At 40.8% G+C, this 15446-nt stretch overlaps 1 protein-coding gene across 5 annotated transcripts in view; it reads left to right on the top strand.

Annotated features, from left to right (window-relative positions):
- Cdk19 (cyclin dependent kinase 19) overlaps positions 1-15446 on the top strand; it is a 154400-nt gene that overhangs the window by 124036 nt on the left and 14918 nt on the right. For all 5 annotated transcript variants that reach the window (XM_048424946.3, XM_048424950.3, XM_048424948.3 and 2 more), the window contains 3 exons: positions 9794-9925; positions 14457-14600; positions 14754-14823. In XM_048424946.3, coding sequence (XP_048280903.1) covers positions 9794-9925; positions 14457-14600; positions 14754-14823 — 346 coding nt within the window. The remainder of the gene's footprint in view (positions 1-9793; positions 9926-14456; positions 14601-14753; positions 14824-15446) is intronic.

Below are 15446 nucleotides of genomic sequence, written 5' to 3'. Positions count from 1 at the left end.
CAAAGAGCTGTAGAAAATGGCCTTTAATCTAATTCAGAGTTCTATGGTAGGGAGACACAATCACTCCTGGCAACACTGATCTATGCCCGAGAGAATGTTGAGCACCAAAGACACTCCACCTGGAGCCTTTCTTCTTGGCAGAACTGGCCTTTGGGTAAAGAAATGCTCATACCTCAATTACTGACAGAGTTACAGAATATCCGTAAATGGATAAAACAAGACTGTCATATCCTGCCAAGACAGGGTAAGATAGTTTTGAAGTTTCTTGCCTTTGAAAATGGTATGTCAGTTACATCAGGCCTTAGCCAAAGTTGGTTGCTTCAACGCTGCAAATGTGACTTTGGGTGTTTGTCCAGGTAGCCAGTCGTCTCTGCGATTTGTTATATGTTCTGGAAGTTGTTTGATTGCACTTCCTAATTACTCAGATAACATTATTTCCCTTCTCAGATCTTCGATGGGATTGAAGATTATATAAATGTAGTTACTTTCCTTTCATGACTTGGCCAAGTTATTTGTTATACAAGACTTAAGCTAGTTAGAATAGGATATTTGTATTTATTGTATATAATTTCGTAGGTTTGTACTTATTGTATATAATTGCGTAGTAGGCTTAGAACTCTCTTACTTAAACAAAAGGGGGAGATGCTGTGGGAGTTCCTTCAGCTCCTTCAGCCAATCGCCGCTGAGTTACCAGCCCATTGGGGCGTGGTCTCTCTCCCTTTAAAAAAAGCAGCGGCTGTCCTCCACTCTGTCTTTGTCTTCCGGCTCCGTTTCCGGCCCCTGGACTCCTTTCCTGTTCGCGCGGAGGGGCTGTTGTCTGGGACGGTAATCTGTAAGTTTTTTCCCCTTTGAATAAATAACCATCTATTAATCATAATTCCAAACTGGTGTGGGATTGTCTGTGACTTACGCCTTCACACCACTTCTTCTGCCATGTCCCGAGATGCCAAGGGGCAAAATATTTTTAAAATTTTGGCTTGTACTATGGAATACTCTGAAGATTCATTTAATCAGGAAACATAGGTTTTATGATACGGTGTCTTAAACAGAAGTTTCTTTTTTTTTGGAAGAATAAGTTTATGTGTTTAAATATGAATCCTTTAAAAGATACATGGTTAAAAGATTACTTTTAGTAGATCTACTCTAAACCTTCTAATTGAGTACCTGTACATCCAGAGATGTCTCCTTTGATCCTAGCGCTTGTACAGTTTTGATACCAACACCATGGCCGTTGTTGACTTTAGAGACCACTGTCTTTAGAGTGTTGTATACATTGAGTCAACTCAAAACCACTGGTTATCAGTACAGTTAGTTGTTGTATGTCATAGACAACCTTGAATTTGTTGTATCACAAGAGTTTTGTTAGAAATAATAATATAGTGATACAAATGGTTGGAGCCACCAGTTAATATTTTTTCCCTTTTCTTTTTTTTAAAATATTTATTTATTTATTTTGTATACAATATTCTGTCTGTGTGTATGCCTGCAGGCCAGAAGAGGGCACCAGACCCCATTATAGATGGTCGTGAGCCACCATGTGGTTGCTGGCAATTGAACTCAGGACCTTTGGAAGAGCAGTCAATGCTCTTAACCTCTGAGCCATCTCTCCAGCCCCTCCTTTTTCTTATTAGAAGATTCTATTTGGTTTTTGACTCTAGCTTGATTTAAAATTGAGGTATTCCTCAAATTTGCATTTCTTTTTAGAAAATTTAAAATTAAAAAAACTGCCGACATGAAGATTAAATTTTTTTTAAAAAGTTATACTGAATAATAAGATTTTTCAGTGAAAATATTTGAGTCATTTAAAACACCAAGACTTGATGTAAGTCAATCAAACACTCACATGCATAATTAGTAAAAAGAACATAATACTGTTGCCCTCTTTTGTAGTTTTACTAAAACCAAGATTAGCAATTTACCAGTTAGGAAAATATGCAAAGGGAAATGTAGTATTTCTTATACAGTTTTCAAACCATCTAAACCCAAAGAGTGAACGTTAGGAGTACTGCCCGAGTGTTTGAAGTTCAGTCGCTTGGGATGCTCAGTTGTTGGTGTAGTGGAGGATGAGCTCATGGTTGTGTCTGCAGAAGCTGATCCAAGTTCGCAGTGAGAGATATAAATGGAAGAGTTACCCTCTCAAGTTCTCTAACTCAAGAGGTGCTTCAAAGTACTGGACAGGGTCCTTCTGTTCAGGCAAAAGGACTCTGAAGCATAGGTTCAGTTGACAGTCACCTGGTGGTAGCTCTCGCCATTTTGTTTTCATCTAGGTGTTCACTCTGGGAGAACTCTGTAAGCAATTCTAGATTTTTAGAGTTGTTTAAGTCTCATAGTAGTACATAATGTCTCATTAGAGATGACTCGTACAGTCCTTTGTCCATCTTTATGTCCAGTTACTGTCAAGTTCTAGGGGTAGATCGAGTTTGTCCCGTGTAGTTTTATTCAGAAACAATCACAGTAGAGTGTACAGTTGGTGGAACCTCTCAGCCAGAGCCCTCTTCACTGTAAGAAAGGGCAGGAGAGGCCTGGAGACCTGCCATGTGGATCTGAGGTAATAGCTCTCCTCCCTCATTTTAAAAGCTAAGCAGCAGAGAGACCCATACAGATGGAAAGATGAATTAATAAAAGGTGAAAATTAATAAAAGGTGAGTAACTGGATTACAGGTCAGTAAAATGATATGACATTCTTCAGCACATTCCAGAGGGGCCTCAGAATCTAAAGTTTTTGCCCAGGTAGTGTATAGACAGTGTGGATCCCTGTCCCTCTAGGCTATAAGGAGAGGCCATGATGGGCTGGGAGTTTGATACAGAACTTTGTCTTGCTTGGGAACTTCTAGAGAATAGAAGGAACGGGTGATAAGGACTCAGAATAGGAAGGTGGGATTCTTTATTCATTTCCTGCTCTTTAACACCTTTTTCTTTTCTGTTTCTGTTTCTTTTCAAGACAGCATTTTTCTGTGTAGCCCTGGCTGTCTGGGAGCTCATTTGTAGGCCAGACTGGCCTCTAGATTCACCTACTTCTAGATTAAAGGGTATGCCACTACTGTCTGGCTTTTAACACCTTTCTTGTTTCTATAGTTTCCAAAAACTCTTTCTGGTTTTCTTTTGTAAATTTGTAATTTTATCATTTCTTAGGTGCTTTTGAACTCAAATTGAAGTAGCCTTCCCATTCAATGTATTTTGCTTTATTGTGTGCAACTTCTAGTTTGGAGAAATGACAAAAACACAGTTTAAGTATGTTGGATGCTTCCCATTGCACATGCAGGGCAAGGGTGGATAAAGCCAAGTTATAGTTTGATTGGCTTTCCTGATTTTCCAAATAATTGCAAGTTGAATTGCTATAATTATCAAACATAAAGCCAGGTGGAGTTCCCTGTGACTGTGGTCTTCAAACACTTCCTTCTTTGGATTTCTGCTTCCCTTTTTTTTTTTTTGGTAACTGTATAATCTTGTATGCTAGCTAGAGAGATTTATGTTTTGGATCAAATATATTTTCCACTTGTGGGAAAAACTTCCTTGGGTCTCATACCAAGATGGGTTCTTCCCATTGTGTCTGGGGTTTATTCTGAACATTTACAAGAATGTGAAAAGACCCAAGATACTGGATGCCCACCTGTTATGTGTCTTCATAGTGGAGCTAATAATTGTCCTTCCAGGAAAGGGGTGTGGTGTCTCATTCCCTGTGAGGTTGGTGCTCATCTTGACCCTGACACCTCTATCTTGATCTGGAAAGGAGAGGTGCTTATCATGTTTGGTATCTTTATGGTCATGGACTTGTAGAATTTCTAAGCTGAAGGGATGAGGTTCCAGTAAGCTGGAGTAGACCTGAAATCCTTGGGTCTCGGAGCAACAAGTGCTCTGGAAACAAACAAAACAAACAAATGCTTTGATGGGTGCTTGAGATAAAACACAAGGGCATCCCCTAGTAATCTGCTCAGAATGCAGGACTGTCAAACAGTTCATCAGCTACACCAAAGGAGAGGTTCAGTTCCCAGAACGGAGTCAGCAGCATCTACCCAAAGAGATAGTGTGATTGACTGAACATAGGAGACCTGCTGTAACTGCTGCCAATCCAAGTGTGTTGTTCTCTGATGGAGGCAGACCCTCTGTGAGGTGTGGACACTGAATGGAACTGTTATCTCCAAGTGAATAAGGGGTTTATTCTGAGCTAAACTGAGGGGCCATGACCAAGGAGCACACATTTAAGTTGCCTTGAAAAACATTTCAACATGGAGGCAGTTGCACAAATTTTTATAAACCTAGAATAAATCATAAATCAAATTTCCCAAATATGTTGGTGAGCACATCAAGAAGATAGGTCATAGCAGAGTAGATAAACTGTGCCATGGGTTGTAGATGTTCCCAGTTAGAGTCTTCACTTCCAGCCTGTAGGAGCCAGTGGTCTGTGAGTGCATCCCAAAGGTTCTACCCAGTGTTTGCAAGGATGGTAGGTCAGACACAGACAATAGGTGACTGTTAAAAGGACTTACAATAGCTCAAGATAATTTGGCTCTGGATCTGCAGCATTCTCACTCTGCAATCACAAAGTTACTTCAGTGAGTTAGCCTTGTAGTGTCTTTAAGCTGATTGTAACATTTTCTGCGCCATTTCAGTTCAGGCTTTCATCTTGTGTTCTTTAGCGTTGTGTCCCGTGTTAGTGCATCCCCATTGTTTCTCTACTCCTACGAGAGCCTTGATAGTCACACTTCGGTTTCATTTACCATAATTTGTTAAAATCTCACTCTGAAATCCATTTTCTCTATCAAAACCGTCTCTGAAAAGACCTGTGCCTATGACCTCTGTCCTAGCAGATCCCGTGGCCTGTTCACTCACTGTTCTCACCACGGCGAGCATGTGACCTCTGTCCTAGCAGATCCCGTGGCCTGTTCACTCACTGTTCTCACCACGGCGAGCATGTGACCTCTGTCCTAGCAGATCCTGTGGCCTGTGTCACTCCCTGTTCCCACCACAGTGCACCATGTCTCCTGAGCAGTCTGGCCCAAGGCTGTCTGACTTTCTGTCTTTGGCTTCTGCTGTTGCTTCTGCACTGTGCTCCCATTGCTCTCATTAATGTACTTTCTCAGGGCACCTTCACTGACTGGGGACTGAGCATCCTCTATAATTATTTCTTTAAGGAGTTGGCAGTCCATGATCTCCAGCTCTAGATGTTATGAAAATGATTCTACAGTTTAGATGTCCATCCTCTCTATCAGAAGTTTTTATTGTTATCTGGCCGTCTTGGCAACCCAAGTTCCATTGTACCCAAGCAAATTCTTCATCATCACCATCATCATCTTAGACACTTTATTGTTTTTGTGTCATTCACGATGTTTGCCTTAGTCACATAAACCTAGTCAATATAAAGCTGTGTTCTCTGCTCAGCTCAGTTACCTTATTGTTAGGAAATTTAAGATTATAGTTCTGTTAAAGATTGGGGTAAGTTAAGAATTAAGCAATAACTACCAGTAAGAGTAATTATAATTGATTAAGTCCTTATAAGCTCTGTTTAATGCCATTTTGTGTGTATATGGTAATCCACCACCATGCTACTTCTACAGCTCCAGAATTACTATTTAAAGACAGTATAGTGGGGACTGAGGGAACTCATGGTAGGATGTTTGCGTGATGTGTATGAGACCCTGGGTTCAATCCCAGTGGTATAAAAATAAAAATATACAGATGCCTGCTGTGAGACAATGGTCTGTACCCTGTCACTTGTATGGTTTTAATAAACACTGATTGGCCAGTAGCCAAGCAGGCCATATAGGTGGGGTGACCAGGCAGGAGGTAGAGACGGGGCGACAAGAACAGGAGACTTCTGAGAAGAAGAAAAGGTCAGTCTGCAGTTGTCACCCAGACACAGAGGAAGCAAAATGAGAATGCCTCACTGATAAAAGGTACTAAGCCATGTGACTAACACAGACAAGAATTATGGACTAATTTAAGATGCAAGAAAGAGTTAATAAGAAGCCTGAGCTAATAGGCCAGCCAACCAGTTTATGATTAATGTGGACCTCTGTGTGTTTCTTTAGGACTACACGGCTGTGGGACTTAAGTCTTAAAGCTTTAGTATAGTTCTCTTTGGGCTTCAAAGAGCTGTACAGCTGAATGGTTAAAAAGGTACATTGTGCCCTGTCCTCCCCAGCAACCTCAAAGCCCCCTCCCCCGCCCCAGTGTGGCTTATGCCTTCAATCTTAGTACTTCACAGGTTGAGGCGAGAGGATTTTCTTGGGCTATATAGTGAGGTCAGCCTGGGCTAAGAGTGAGAACCTTTTTTAAGAAGCCAAAAATATTTAACAGTCCTTGTCTGACATCTCGCCTCCCTCCCTATTTCAAAAGACTTAAACTTCAAAATCCAACTGAAGTTCTGTTTTCAATTTAGTCTACTTTCGCTCTGTTTAAGAGCACACTTCCAATGGTACCTCGAAGGAGATAGAGACCCTCCCACTGTGGGACTTATTAGCACATGTTAGAAACCAGACAGAACTGACTCCTGTTACCTGGACATGTTTGTGTGCTTCTGTCATGCAGACGTGTTGGGTGTTGGACTCTGGTGTTGCTCCCTGTCTGCTGTTAGACACTGCTTAGTTAGCACCGCACACCCACACAGGGTTCTCCGTGCAGCCCTGGCTGTCTGTCCTAGAACCTGCTCTGTAGGCGGGGTGGACAGCGAACTCAAGAGATCCACCTGCCTCTGCTTCCCAAGTGCTGGGATTAAAGGTGTGCACCACCACTGCCCGGCTTACCCATCCATTTAATTGAACAGTTAGTTCCGCACACTTTTTATTTAAAAAAAAACAGTCAAAGTACTGTTTAGGTTATTTACTTTGTCTAAATTAGTAATTATTTGAAAAACCTCCTATCAACTTCAGCAGGATGGAATTGTACTTATTTTCTTCTGGCCTTGGCTTTATTTGACAATGAATCAAATGGAATTAAGAGATGGAGCCAGGCATGATAGCATATGCCTTTAGTCCCAGCACTTGGGAGGCAAAATGAGTTCCAGGACAACCAGAGTTACATTGTGAGGCCCTGTCTCCAAAAATAAATAAATTACTTAATTCATTTTTAAAAACTTAGATAAGAGATAGAGAATAAAAAGAGAAACATTAGTTTTTGCCTCTAATATAAAATGCTTTTCAGTGGGTAAAGCAGCGTCTCATCATACATTTCCACCGCCATATTTACCAGCAACAGCAGTCAGCCTGTGTCACTCAGGGAAGGTGGTGTTTTCAGTGTTGTATCTTGTCATGAAATAATAGGTATAATATTGGGGAAATTGTTGACTGGTTTTGTTTGCACTAGAGAAATTTACTTTTAAAAGGGTAGGTACCGCACAGGTTTCCTTGGTGAACTTTAATTTCTTTAAGAACTCCAGAGTTGGGGCTGGAGAGATGGCTCAGAGGTTAAGAGCATTGCCTATTCTTCCAAAGGTCCTGAGTTCAATTCCCAACAACCACATGGTGGCTCACAACCATCTGTAATGAGGTCTGATGCCTTCTTCTGGCCTACAGACATACACACAGAAAGAATATTGTACACATAATAAATAAATAAATATTAAAAAAATGAACTCCAGAGTTTTAATACTCCAGAGCAGTTTCATGAAACATTATACATTATTTCAAACTCTAAATAAGCAATATAATCAATTATAATTTAATGCATATTATAGCATACTTAGTTTCTGATTAAATGATCCATTATCGTCACTGGCATTTGTTCTTTTTGTAGCACATTTGAATCCCTTATACATTCAAAATGTACTGTGTATATTGTATATTTTAAATTATAGAGATTTATCATTCTTGTGACTGCCTTTGTGGTTTGTAATTACCATATGTATAATTTATTGGATGTCAGTCAGCACTTAAGAGTATAGCTACTGAAGGGCTGCATGGCTCTTTAGTTGAAATGCCTAACACACAAGTATGAAAGACCGAGTTCAGATCTCCAGCACCCACATTAAAAGTTAGTCTATTACCCTAGAGCTGGGGGTGTTGGAGACAGGAGGGTTATGGAGCTTGCTGGCCAGCCAGCCTAGTGAGTGTATGTTTAGCTCAGGGAGAGAGCCTGTCTCAAAAAATAAGATGGTGAGTATTGTGTCACTAAGGTTTTCCTTGGGAAATACTACTCACCCCACAGAGGGAGTTCATGGCAGAGCAAAATAGGGTACCACCAGGGACCAACTTTGTGATCGGTGCGGGGTAACTTACAGGAATTTAAATGAAGGGTTTCTTATAGGAGCAGAAATGACTCAGAAACAGCTGTGGCACCAAAGCCCACCCAGCACAGGTGACGGCTCACAGAGCTGGGAACCTGAAGCACACTGCTTGCAGGCAACTCAGCATTTTGGAAGGTGTCCTAGAAAAGTGACTCAGTTGGTCTGAACCTCTTCCAGGGAGGTGGGCTGGTCCCTGCTTTTTCCAGTAGCTGATCTGGTCTCTGTTCTTTTTGTTTGGAGAGGGAGCTCGAGATGGGGGCTTCTCTATGTATCCTGCTGTCCTGGAACTAACTCTTGTAGACCAGACTGACCTCGAACTCTCGGAGATCCACCTACCGCTGTCTCCTGAGTGTTGGGATTAAAGATGTGCGTCACCGCCCAGCTCTACGGCTTGGTTTGCCTGAGAATGACTCTCTGCAGTTGTTAGTGTGTATCCTTGGGAGGGAGGGGCATAGTGAATCTAGCCAGTTTCAGGGACTTCCGGAACCTGTTTCTCTTCTGGTTTCAAACACACCATCCCCCCAAGGAAGTTCCCCTGGGGTGGATTGTTTCAATTCCTAAGAAATGGCTAGGCAACGTAAGAGTAGTAGAGAAAGACACCCAATTCCAGTGTTCGCTCCACCCCACCCCTGCATGTATGCTTGTACACACAAGAATGTGGCTACTAAATCAAAACATGGTTTTTGAGTACTGATAATTTGCTATTCCTGTGAGCATAGACAAGTAGTTTGATTGTCTTTGACTTTAGAGTCTTCATCTCAGAAGTGAGAAGCAGAGTACTAACTGTTATTCTTACAAAGGTGAAGTGAGGGTTGTATGGTGTGTGTAAATGCTGTTTGTAAAGTGTCTTTTAGATGTTAGGTACTTCTAATTAATAAAAAAGATTTCTAAAACCTTATAGTGACAATACTTATTTTGTATACATCTCTGTTAAATGAATTACTATAGCAATTGTCTATATATCTTTTTAGCAAGTATCTATTATATATTTTATGCGTGACTCTGGGATTGTGTATGATGTGCTGATACAGTCAGCTTTCTAGGAGAAGGGTCCCCATAAGATATGTTCTGTTCTGCACTCTCTAATTGCTCCCCCATAGCCGATTCCACTTGTCCAGTTCACTGTCACTGAACACAGAGTTGGGAAGAGGAACATGTAAGTCAGCCCTTCTGAGTTTACAGCACCCAATTCCAGCACATACTGAACTAAGTAGTGTATAGAGTTAGTTTTCAGATGGGGAGGTGTATAGTCTCTAAACAAGAGACTTTTAGAATGTTTTATTTGCTCCTAAAAACCAGGAAGCAGAAGTTTAGGCTCAGATCCCATTTTTGACTCTGAACTAATGGTTTTGCTGTTAGGTAGTCAACACACTTTTAAGCTTTAGTTTCCTTGTCAGTAAAGCAGATAGCACAGAAGAGTCTATCTCAGTAAAGGTAAACAAGGCAGTTCCTAACCAGGATGCAGGTTTTAGAGTAAACATTTGTCTTTGAAAGGTTAGTGGCAGTTACCAACTCCTGCGTAGCTCTGATAGCATGCCAACTTAAATTTTATGTATTTATTTTGTTTTTCAGCTGACATGGGTTTTGCCAGATTGTTCAATTCTCCTCTAAAGCCACTCGCAGATTTGGATCCAGTGGTTGTGACGTTTTGGTATCGGGCTCCAGAACTTCTACTTGGTGCCAGGCATTACACAAAGGCCATCGGTAAGTGTCAAGATGGTTGACAAGCTGAGCGCTCCTAAACATAAAATAGTTCATTTTAAAGTCAGTGCATATGGAAGCAAGGGCTTGCACATCTTCCTTTATGCTGACATAGCTGTTGATCTGGAGAGTTGGAAAGAGGGCTAGAACTGTCTTCACAGGACTAGGACAGGAGTGTCATGCTAGAGGAAATCTCCAAGTGTCTAACCAAGACATGGTACGACGTTCCATCTCTTTAAGGCAGTCCTTTAAGGCAGTCTTGGTAGGATCACGCCACTCAGCTACTTGCCAGACCACCAAAACAAAAAAGAACTAGAGAAAGGAAAATAGTTATAAACATGTTTGTTAGGATTTATGATCTTCCTTATAACGTAGACTCTAGAGATTTTACTGCCTGATCACAAAGAAGACTCAGGTATGGATGGGGAGTTAGCAGGTGAGAGTCTTCCTCAGCTCTGGCAGTCTCTTTATAGCGAAGAAAAAGAGAAGGTAAGGAGAGAGGAAGCAGTGGCCAGGCCCTGGTTTGATAGTGTTGGTATTTCCGGGAGGACTTCTGTACTTACTCCTCCTCTTCAAAAGTTGCTGCCTCTGCTGTAGGCAGTAGCAGCCTCAACACCTTAGCTGTTATTGCATCTGTTTAACAAGGGCACTGAGCAGAGTGTGGCTCAGCATTCACAAGTAACACAGTCCCGATTCTGGTTAACAAGCTTCTGAAAATGGCATGCTTCTCAAAGTGCTTCCTGTGTCGGGAGACGCAGTTAGCCTCATGATTAATTCCTGGTAGAAAGCAGACATGTATTACAGTGCCTCACTTACCAGAAGGTCTGACTGTCCAAAATCCAGATTCTGTAGCATATTGCTGAAATAGTCATTAATATAAATATAAATTATTATAAATCAGTGTAACTATAAAATATTCATAAATTGCCAAGCACTTGCCAAAAGTGGTCTCAGAGCTGTGGGGACAAGTGTGTTTGACCATGGAGGAATGTGAGTATGACATTGGACCTGTGTCCAGTTGGATCAGAGACTGCTGAGGCCATGCTGTCACTAGAGTGACAAGTGGCTTCAGGACTGAGAGCTAAGAACTCTAGTGGCTCTTTCATTTTCCAACCTAATGGATTTGCTTTTCTCATTATCTAGGTCATTTCCCACCAGTTATTGGGAACAGTCCCTTAGATAACTTCAGAAGGCAGAAGTAGTCTGAGAATGTGTGTGTCAGGAGGGGGGGAGTGTTAGTTGGAAATTGATAGATAGAACCATAAAATAAGCAAGATGGATTATAATTTCAGGACATGGGGGATGGCAGGAGTGTTCATCCTTTTGGCATCGCAACATGTAAAATGATCTCATCATCCATAAATGCATTGGGCCATATTCATAGCTATCCTGGGACTTATGCAGCTCAAAGGCTGAACATGCCTGGTAGATGTGTGGAATCAGAACAATCCATATGTCCCTGGCCTTCACGTACAACTAGTATAACATATAAAAGGGAGATTTCCTATTAAGAAAAGAGATACTTAGTCAAAATATTTTTTTCTGCTAAAATTATTTCTCATTGTCTTAACTTTTTTCTGTTGCCATGACAAAAACACCATAACTGAGGCAACTTATAAAAGAAAGAATTTAATTTGGGGCTTATAGTTCCAGAGGACTTACCCATCATGGTGGGGGGCAGCATTCCAGCAGGCAGGAAGACATGACTGAAACAGTAGCTGAGAGTTTATATCTTGGCCTACAAGCTGGAAACAAAGAGAGTGAACTGGGAATGGCATCGGCATTTGAAACCTTGAGAAGCCGCAGCAGTGGCACACCTCCTCCAAGGCCACACCTCCTAATCCTTCCCAAACAGTTCCACCAACTGGGGACCAAATAGTCAAATAGGAGTCTCTGGGGGCCATTCTCATTCCAATGACCATACCCACCAAAGTTAATATTATACATCCAGTAAGTCCTCAGTAAATCCAGCTTTTCATGGACTTCCCTGCACAGTTTTGCTGTGTGTCTACACACTGGGGAGCAGCACACTTTTGGAGAAGCACAGTTGTGGAATTTTTCTTTTTCAGCTTCCCTTTGCTGTTGAAAGGATATAGATGTGGTGGGTTTGCTGTTGTTGATTGGTTGGTTTTAATAAATGTAATTGGGTATAAATTAAAAATCAACTGTTTTTTCCCTCGGGTAAGGAGAACTAAAATTAAATTTTAACCAATTTGTAACTTTTCTGCCCAGTTAATGAGATTTACCACTTAAGATAGAACATGCTTGCCAGGTACTAATTCCTGAAGTGCTAGTACCTGGGAGGATGCTGATGCAAGAAGGTTGTGAATGAGTTCAAGGCCAACCCAGTGTACACGGTGAGATCATATCTCATCTCCAAAACAAAATCATAATAGCCAGTTTTAGTCAAGTCCTAATAATCCATTCATAGTACAAGTTAGGAGGTTATTAAGCTAGAGAAAAATAGTTACTTCCAAATCCGCTATCTCTGGGTTTAAAATATCTATGTGTACATACTCACTCGTTTTCACTTCTCTCCACCCCTGGCTTGTGTCAGGAACAAGTGTAAGTGATGCAAGAGCTGGATGGAAATACAAAATTATAAGATAATGTTGGCAGGAAGCAGAATTTAAAACATTGCTTCTTTTTCTGAAGTTCTTTATGCTAACAGTTCACAGGGAAGGCTAGATTTTGCTTTTTGTCCCTCGAAAGTACCAATCAGGAGTTGACATGATTGGCAGCTCACAGTAGTATAGTCCTTACTACTATATTAGAAGCAAGGAGGAAGCAAGATGATGGGGCCATTAGGGACAAGAGTGACAGACAGGAAAGGATTAAAAAGTTGACACAGAATATATGTGGTATTAAGGGATGTCCATGATGATGGTGGTGGCTGTGTCATGAAGGAAGATTAGGTCATGTTTTATAGCCTTAAATGATAGCAGTAATGGGTGTGATAGACAGTGGTTACTGAGGGCCATTTCCCATTATCCAGAAGGCTGATTTCTTGGAGGGAATTGTCTAAATGGTCAGACAGGAGAGGCCTTCTAGCATGGCTTCATGTTGGGCAGCTCGTTTACAACAGAGTGTAATGACGTGTATTCTAGTTAATGGATATAATTAAACTCTTCGTTTATGTAGTTTATTTTCAGGATGTGTTTGCCGTTGTGGTAAACTATTCTTTTTTGTATTCCTGGCTATATTTTCTATTCTTAAACTTACTAAATAACTTTTATCAAAATGAACAAATGTGAATATTTATCTCAAAAGTTAATTCACTTATGCATATAGCAAAACATTGTAGGTATAATCTTAGTTCTAGAATACACATTATGTCTTCAGTATATAAAGCCCAAGGACAATGATGATGCATAATTAGTAACTCTGAGTAGTAAAACTCTCATTAAATTAATTTATTTAGTGCTGATGGGATCAAGCCTGAGGTCTTATGCATCTAGACAATATCCAACAAGTAAGCCATGATTCTGACCCCTCCCAAGTGGGAAACCTTTAAGGGAATCTGTTTGGCAATGTATCTCACTGGTGTCATTCAGTGCCTGCTTATTCTTGTTTTGTGTATCAACTTCTAGATTTAGAATTTGTTGGGGGAAATGGACTCTTGGGGTTTTACAGGCAGAACTCGGGTTTTCTACAGTCCTTTTGCTCTCTGTACAGACTTAGAATTTATTGTGCTAACAGATAAGAATATTGTTTCCTTCTGTCAGATCTGAGTGTTATGAACTATTACATCAGCAGTTCAATGCCTCCGTGATGAAAGTAGTGGTGACAGTTAGAAAGGGATTCGTTGTGTCAAGTGTGGTAGCTCAAGCCTGGGATCCCAGCACTTGGGAAACTCAAGCAGAAAGCTCACAGGTTTGAGGCCAGCTTTGGCTATTCAGTGAGAAGTTCTCTCAAATTCCCATGAGGAATTTCTTTTGGGGGGGGGCAAGTTTAGGTTTTTTTCTAAGTCTTTTTCCACCAGGAAATTTATAAGTAAACGTTTCTTTTACTTGGCTTCAGACCTATTATGATAAGCAATCCCGTGTTGTTTATGTTGTCACGTGTGCCACCCACATCCACATGTATGCATGCCTCGGTGCACATGTGGAGGTCAGAGGAGTTGGTTCTGTTTTTCTACCTTTGTGTGAGCACCTTTAGCCACTGAGCCTTCTTGCTGGCTCTGTGTGTCTTACTTTTAAATATCTGAGGAGGCTGGTTTGCACTTTTGATGTAGCTGAAGATGGTGGAACTTCTGATTCTTCTACTTCCCACAAGCTCAGGTTACAGATGTGTGACACCATGGCTCCAGGGTTTGTGGTGCTGGCTTGAGCCTAAGACTTTGTGTTTGTGCATTCAAGGCAAGCACGTTATCAACTGAACTAATCTGTAGCTACCGTATGGTTCTTCGTTATGTTTATTATACTTTACATATTGCTCTACTAAAATATATTTTTGCTTGTGTATTGGAATTATATCTAAGAATTGTAACTAAGGAAACGTAATGCATTTGTATAAAAATGTTTTCCCTTTGTAGATATATGGGCAATAGGCTGCATATTTGCTGAATTGTTGACTTCAGAGCCTATTTTCCACTGTCGTCAGGAGGATATAAAAACAAGCAATCCTTTCCATCATGACCAGCTAGATCGAATATTTAGTGTCATGGGGTTTCCTGCAGGTAATTTGTTACCCTTTCTAAAATACCATTTGGAGTTATATTTCAAACGTGTTTCTTTGTAAGAACATGCATAAAGTTTGTTTTATGTTTATTTTTAAACTAAAAAATGGGAGACTTTTAATAAGATATTTTTTTATAAATAATTTCTTTAAGATAAAGACTGGGAAGATATTAGAAAAATGCCAGAATACCCAACACTTCAGAAGGACTTTAGAAGAACAACGTAAGTGGCCCCGATTACTGTAGCTCATCTCTGCTGGGGAAACAAACAAAAGTCTGGACCAGTAATTCATGGACACCAGAAATTAATTTTCTGACAGTTGCGGAGGCCGGCTGGCAGGTTTGGAGTCTGTTCGGCTTGACTGCTTTCTACTTTAAAGAGTACCCCGTTGCTGTGTCTCCTATGGTGGGAGGGCAGAAGGCTGTGAACTATTAGAGCCTCATTTCTAAGCTGTCAATGCCATTCACGAACGCAGAACCCTCCACAACAAATGCCTTTGAGGGCCTCCCTTTTGATACTTTCACACTGGGGATTAGATTTCAGCATGAACGTGCTGTGTGATACAAATACTCAGGTCCTCAATTGCAGATTGTAGCTTCAGTAGAAAAATGTACTCGTGGGGTTTTTTTTGTTTTGTTTTGTTTTTTTAAAGGATCGAGGTTTAAACCAGAGACTTGGGGTTGGTTTACTTGTCCTGTCTGTAATTTAAAGAATATATTCCAAATGATTTTAACTATATACCCAATTTAAGGCTGCCATATCTAAAACCAGAGGCCGGGCCTGATGACTCACTCACACCTTTAATCCCAGGACTCGGGAGGTAGAGGCAGAGGGATCTCTGTGAG

The sequence above is a fragment of the Myodes glareolus genome, chromosome 1, assembly GCF_982192425.1.
Source record: "Myodes glareolus chromosome 1, mMyoGla1.1, whole genome shotgun sequence".
NCBI lineage: Eukaryota > Metazoa > Chordata > Mammalia > Rodentia > Cricetidae > Myodes > Myodes glareolus.
This window is presented reverse-complemented; position numbering and strand designations above follow the sequence as displayed.